Genomic DNA, 7,399 nt, shown 5'->3' on the forward strand with positions numbered 1-7,399 from the left:
TAGGGAGTTACCCCGGTGTACTGGTTCATTCGGCCCCTGTCGTGGACAGATGAAAGTGCGCTGGTTTACTGGCTGCTGAAGACAGGGGTAAAGTGCAACATCTAGTCCCGAGCGCATAGAGACCATGTATTATGCGCTATATAAGTCTCCAACCATTGCCATTAATACACGTATACTGATTGTCGTTGATTCTACAATCAACTGTTTAGGTTTGGTAGAGGGCGCCACAATCACCCAACGCAGACAGTAGAAATACCCAAACAACCATATACTATCACGGTAAACTTTATTGAGTCTCTCTGTAGTCTGATAACTAAGCATAAAAAATAGAGTATGATCAAATCAGTCAAGTAATATGGAACAGTAAAACAATACAATGATATGAAGCAATGCATTCCAGTAATTATAAAATCTATAGTCAGCCATTATAAGAACATATCAAATCAAATGGCATAAACAAACATACAGATATCGTAATGTATGTAACGTCATAGATTAAATTAGATTCCTTAATGTTCAATTCCAGTACAGTATGAAGTATGCTTACAAAACTTAGGCAAATAATTAACTACGGGTCCTACTAAATAGCGCCCGGTAGCTCCCGGTAGCGCCCGGTCATGTTTCTTAATTAATTAAGTTCATGCAACATGTTAATAATATATAAATATCACATTTTATGCCAAAAATGTATGTTAAAAAAAATTAAATATAGGCCTAGGCTACAGTTTTACTTTTCGCTTAATGAATAATATTAATAATTGAAGGAACATCCTTTAAATAAAGGAACATCCTTTGTATAGGCGATTTCTTTACGTTTTTAATAAATGAAATTGATATTGTTTATAATAATTTGTTTTACACGACATGCCCGTCCGTAACTAGGGGATGGGTGTTTGGTATAGGACCCCCTTTTGACCACCAGTTTAACGTAGTCGTATTATAACTTTCATTAAAGAAACACTTCTTTTTAATCAGTTTATTACCGTAGTCGTATTTTATCATAACTTTTTTCATTAAAGAAATACTTTTGAGTTCAAATTGGCCTATAGGAAACCCCCCATTCCGCGTGTCATGCCACTCCCCCTCCTTCCCCATGAACCTGGTTACGGGCCTATATGGCGTTCAATTTAGATTTTATTATATTTTTAATACAAATAAAGATTTTTTCAATTGAATTAACATTGTGTACAGTTTCTTCCATCTCAAAGATGCAGATACCCCAGGTTGCTGATCTATTGATGCAGATTTCGATAAGAACAGGCGAACCTAAATCAATATTGTATAGAGTATATCAAAATAATCCAGAATTAGTGTATTAATGTCGTTCGCCCAAGAGTTGATAGAAGTGAATCTACATAAATATTGTAGTCTATGTAGGCCTATTATTCCAAAATTATATTGTATGAATGTTTGTGGCCATGAAAGGTAAGTAAAATGAGTCAGTCAGCAGCAGTATATAAAGCAACATACTGTATGAGTATATTGGGTCCAAAGGTATTTGCTCATTCGCTCGGGGCTTCGTCAGGGTAGTACTGTAGCTGCTAATGACTCATTTTTCTTGTATTTAGGTATAAAACCAAAATAAAAATCAACAAGTGTCAAATTTCTTCTGCAAAGTACGGCGATTTTTTTTTTCTATAAATAATTTGCATATATTTAAAATCGTACTTTTTGAGTTTTTGCATTTTTCACACGGTGTTTTTGGCCTGGTTTTCGGGCACTCTTAGCAACCGTTGGTATAGTTAATCCACCGTCCGTTGAGCAAATGTGACTGTTTAGTTTTTTGGGACCTTTCATAAATTTACGATATACATTTTCTTTTTCGGCCTCACTTTTCTTCACCCAATTTACATGTTTTACTGCAAACTTTGCCATCCATGGTGCAAGTTTAAAATTGCCTGTTCCATGTATTGCTCTACGGATATCACAGAGCTGTAATTTAACAATATTATTAATTCTATTAATTAAGTCCGGCAGTTTCAGGGTTTTCCAATTCACTGCTAATTTCAGGATATTATTTAAGCTTTCACATGAGTTATTCTTCCAATCTAACGGAATCCATTTGTTTTTGTTACGAGATTTGACAACATTTTCCAACAATTTATCTGTTAAATTCTTAAAATAATTTGCAAATGTTGGTACCTCATTTACATATTTTTCATGCAACTCCATGGCTTTTTTTAAATATTCATATTCCTCTTTGCATGCCATAAGTCCTGTTGCGCCAAATATCGTATCCATTATTTTTCTTCTTTCGCTGATTTCCACGCCAATCTTAATTAGGTGATGATTCACATTCTTTGATATGTGCTGCATGCATAACACTAAATCTGATGAAGGGAAAACACTTTTTACTGCCTTTGTTGGGGCCTTCTCTTCATCCGAGCCAAAGACAAGATTCATTCCACTCATTTGTGAGCCTACAATTGAGTCCTCCAATTTACATTGTAGATGGGATAGAAACCGGTGATAGGTCGTAAAGAGACCATCCCAATTAAGAAATACATACAATATCATTAATATCAATGTAGGCCTATCGCAATGACTACATTAGTTTCAAAATATTCACCCAATATAAAGAAAATTCATGCAACCTTTAAATGTTGATACCTCTTAAGAAATATACCAGAATTTCTCCCCTAAATCATTAGAGTGTTACTTCCTATACACCAATTGTATACAGCAATCTTGTCAATTTTTATTACTTTTTTCATATACTTGTCATAGGATTCTCCATACCATAAATTGCACGTTAATTCTCTATCCACGCTACATTTATCCAATAAACGTTAAAAAAAAAAAAGTGGTCATTCAACATTGCATTCATTGGTCATTAACATGATTGCATGGGAACGTATAAAAATAATAATGTTGGTTTAATAACATTTCTTCATAGTCTATTATAGTGTTTTTCATTTGATGTAGATTGTATAGTTTAGTTACATAGAATAACAAATGTAAGTTTTGAATAATATTTACAAATTACTTTAAAAACTATTGAAAAAAGCACAAATTGAAATCACATTAAGAATTGTAAACATCATAAAAATATATTAATATAATAAAACCTGCTATTCTATATACCCAAATATGTACACGATTCATGCCACCGATTCAATCGTTTGTTGCTCAATAAAAAGCAACAATACTATGCCTGTCCATAGTAGTAGCGTTAAAAGTTAACGTTACCACGGAGACGTTAATTGATATCTTTTGTCTTATCTGATGTAGCAAGCGTGTTCATTGTCTAGCCAGAGTGAGTTGATAATCAACAACAACTCCCTATTCCAGTAGTTGTGTAACGGAACATTTTGTTAGCCTATACTGTTTTTGTACTATATCAATTGCAAAAATAGTGATGCCGGGTCGTCGGCAGAAATGTTGAGTACTGGACGGGCCCGACAGGAACCCTGTATATAACATGTATATGTGTATATGAACTTCAATTATATACAAATAATTACGTATTAATGATAATTAATAAATCCTGATGATGACATAATTAATGTCGAAATATTAAATCCCGACACGATCGTGCATTTCGATACTTGGAGTATGTATTATACTATCTTAATAAATTACATATTGCAAAAATAGTATATATGAACATAAGCCCGGTAACATGGAGAAAAATTCTGTAAAGAATGTGAATAAAGTGTAATAATTCAAACACTCGAGTAGGTGTATAACTTTTTACTATGTATTACAACTTGTAATGAAAAGTAGAACATGATTACGGTACTATATTATTTTTTATTGATTACAGCCTATCGTAGAAGTACAGACGACAAGTTGCTCGACATTTGAACTACCAAAACAAAATGCATTAAGAAATAATATCGTGTATGAGGAAATATTTACTGAAAAATAGAATATGCAAGTTCACAAAACATTATGTTCTTGAAAGAATGTATGGCGAAAACTCTCTATAGTGTAAAAATATGTGTAAAGTGCATCAATACCGTCATACTGTAAGAATTAATTCGTCTGAAAGATCACGATGGAAACGTCATACCCTCCAGGCAAAAAGGTTGCTTTTTTTCCGGAATGGAGGTACTGTAGAGACACCACAATTGTATTCAAGTAGGCCTAAATAACATTTATCATTAATTATAATCTCCATATAAAGTTGAGCATTTCGATTAGGTAAATTACGGGATAAATATTAATCATTGAGATTTAGTATTCTAGGCAGTGGGAGTCCGATAACTCAGCAGAGGGACAACCCGGCCGATCCGATGGACTTAAACATAAATATACTGTATTGAATATTCAACCGATACGAGTATATTATTTTTTCATATTGGATATTCACTCGTATTAATTCGAATAAAGACTGACTTGAGCTTTGTCGTTCTTCATCGTAATTTGATAAATAAATGAGTCTATTATAAGGCTTAATGCACTACTTTGCTTTTAAATATTCCGGTGCCTAATAATGATATTTTGCCTTAATTTTATGCAGTATTTCACACTCTGAAATTACAGCACATTTGGCTTGCTCAGCAGGGTGGTAACAAAATGTGTTTACTGGATTTAAAACAATACTAATGTCGGTTACTTCTTATTATAAGCCTATAGTATACTCTACAGTAGGAATATAAATAGAGCAAGTAGGTTGAATAGAGCCTATTCATCAGCTTGCAGCAAGGTGGTAACAAAAGGTGTTTACTGGATTAACAATGATCAGTACAGTCGAATAAGTTGTTATGTATCATTTATATATTGTATTCTGGTTCGAACCTCTCCTCCGTGGGAGTGTTCCTCCGTCTTGTATTGTTCTGAGATCCTTGCGTTAGCCAGCTTACCCCTTTAGCTTATCCGCTGTCGAATATAAAAATGTATTAAAAGTGTTGTATTATTGTGGAATGTAGAGCATAAGAATCATGAGATTTCCTCCCCTACAGGCCAAGGCATTCAGTGGTGCTTCGCACTAATTTCTCCAGTTTTTTACTATCAAATAATGTTTAAAACGCAACATTACAAAATATTAGGAAAAAAAACCTCATTATGTATTAATTTATTAATATTTTATTTCAAGCTGTTGATCTTGTGGCTTATAAAATTCTGCCTCAGCATTTGGGTTCCTGAAAGGGAAAAATATGAAAAGAATATATTGATCTGAAAATATCAAAATATTTACTTATTTACTTAATTAATAAAGATTGTTACCTATAGCGACGACATAAAGCACAGAGGGAAATTTCTCTACAAACCAGAGTAGGCCCTCTGTATAAAATGAAAAGAATATTTTGAACTGAAATTTTTACTAATATTATTTATAGCGACGACATAAAGCACAGAGGGAAATTTCTCTACAAACCAGAGTAGGCCCTCTGTATAAAATGAAAAGAATATTTTGAACTGAAAATTTTACGGCAAATAACTTTTTTTTTGCTGCTTGATTTTACTTATGGCACCGGGCGCTAGCGGGCGTCATGCGAGACCCTACCGGGCACTAGCGGGCGGCACCATGGACTACCGGGCGCTGCCGGGAGCTACCGGGCGCTACCGGGCGCTATTTAGTAGGACCGTTAACTACACATAGAATAGTATCGGTTCATGCACAGTGAACACTTACGAGAACTATGGCGCAACTATCCAATACAAACTGATCGGCAAACATCAGCGACCAAATCTAGTACACATCAAAGTAGTACTGTACACCTGTCTCTTATACACATCTAGATGGGTCATTGATAATACACTTATATACTTATACTATAATCGACATAGTAACAGTAATAGTTTCTCAGAACTATATTATCACGTAGCAGTAACTACGGATAGCAAGTACAATTACAATCGCTAAAGAAATTACAATATAACCATACTAAATCAAACTTCAGTAGGCTTATAATATAAACGTGTCATAATAAAGAATCATGTAAAATAAATCATAACAATATATAATTGTATACTGTAATAATAATCAATGCTAACGAAACGCTTAAGCAATCTCGATAGCCTCACTACCGTAATCCCTGTCTCTTATACACATCTAGATGTGTATAAGAGACAGGGTTTGGTAGAGGGCGCCACAATCACCCAACGCAGACAGTAGAAATACCCAAACAACCATATACGGGTACGAACTAATTAAGACAAAGAACCTTTACAACAAGTGGAACTCGTTAACTTTGTATAGGATACACAATAGGTTCACAATAGTTCTGCACTATAAATACTGTAGTTTCATCACTACAAACTGTAAATAGTACATAATAAAACAATGATCTTGTGCATTATAGCTAAGCAATAAATTGAATAAGAAAGTTAATTAACAAACAAATGAAATAAAGCAGAAGATACAAAACCTATAATCTTCATTACCAAGGCTATGCCTTGATATTGATTATGTTATACAATTTTCAGGTTGAATGGGAACAATTAAAGAATAATTATTATTATGTCACATACCATACTGGATTGTAAATCAGGCCGTGACAAGAGATAATTGACAATGCATGTAAGCTCCAAGCTTTGGTCAAACAAGGATTATTTTAAGCTTATCATAATATCGTGTGGGTTGCATATTTTACACATTACTATCATCAATGAAATTTAATCTTGTAAATCACATCAACCTTCTAGCTATACGGTAACAGCCCTCCCACTCTATTTTTAACCAGCATTTTACAATTCTTACAAGATTTACCTAATCGCTTTAATATTGTGCATTTGGATTCCCATCCCATTTAAATCATAATTGGTCGCCTACAGAAAAATTCCACTAAGTACATCGTAGACTATCTAATTTTGTTCTATCCGCACAACGACACATCAACATAGTATTCAACATAGGCCTATAATTCATTCATTCATCATTTTATTTCAAAAAATTGTATTTCGCTAGTTCAAAAGAAATAAACAATAGAAATATACCTGCATTCACATCGAATTCACCGAAATTTGACCGCGTTTCCGATGCGCTGAGCGCCAGCGTCCCTATTACCCATATTGCATAAACGAATGTAGGTAAGAATGGCCCGGAAAAATGGCCCAGGGAAAAATGGCCCCGGAAAAAATGGCCCCGGTAAAAATGGCCCCGAATGACAAGTAGGTAAAAATGGCTCCAATGAAAAAATTCCGTAATAGAAAGTATATTTTTTTTTTAAATCTTCAAATATTTAATTACTGAAATAAGCAAGAATTGAATCAATAACAAATACAGTTACACAACAGATGCAAATAATGTACTGAGAGATTATCAGAAAACAATAATAAGTATTAAAAAACGTTATTCCACTAACAAAGTAGAGGAATGACATACATACAGTACTTCAACTACCAAAATATGCAACTCATAGATAACCACAAAATTCACTTTTGTTAAGTATCAAATGCAATAACTTTACATGTTATAAACAGTGCAAATAAACAGTTAAAGCATGTGGAT

At 33.7% G+C, this 7,399-nt stretch overlaps 1 protein-coding gene across 3 annotated transcripts; it reads right to left on the reverse strand.

The window, feature by feature from the left end:
- Positions 1 to 1,625: 1,625 nt before the first annotated feature.
- LOC117101325 lies at positions 1,626 to 5,668 on the reverse strand. 3 transcript variants are annotated; one of them, XR_004444269.1, is made up of 2 exons: positions 5,582 to 5,668; positions 1,626 to 5,087 (listed from the first exon to the last, which is right to left on the reverse strand). XR_004444269.1 is itself a non-coding variant. In XM_033241290.1 (2 exons), exon 2 carries the CDS (start codon positions 2,515 to 2,517, stop codon positions 1,657 to 1,659), a length of 861 nt encoding a protein of 286 aa, XP_033097181.1. In that variant the 5' UTR covers positions 2,518 to 4,824; positions 5,582 to 5,668; the 3' UTR covers positions 1,626 to 1,656. The 3 variants fall into 3 exon arrangements, 1 of the variants encoding a protein (XP_033097181.1); XR_004444270.1 differs by having other exon boundaries at positions 1,626 to 5,229; XM_033241290.1 differs by having other exon boundaries at positions 1,626 to 4,824.
- Positions 5,669 to 7,399: the final 1,731 nt, after the last annotated feature.

The sequence above is a fragment of the Anneissia japonica genome, unplaced genomic scaffold, assembly GCF_011630105.1.
Source record: "Anneissia japonica isolate Jap-2015-1 unplaced genomic scaffold, ASM1163010v1 scaffold8234_len71918_cov110, whole genome shotgun sequence".
Taxonomy (NCBI): domain Eukaryota; kingdom Metazoa; phylum Echinodermata; class Crinoidea; order Comatulida; family Comatulidae; genus Anneissia; species Anneissia japonica.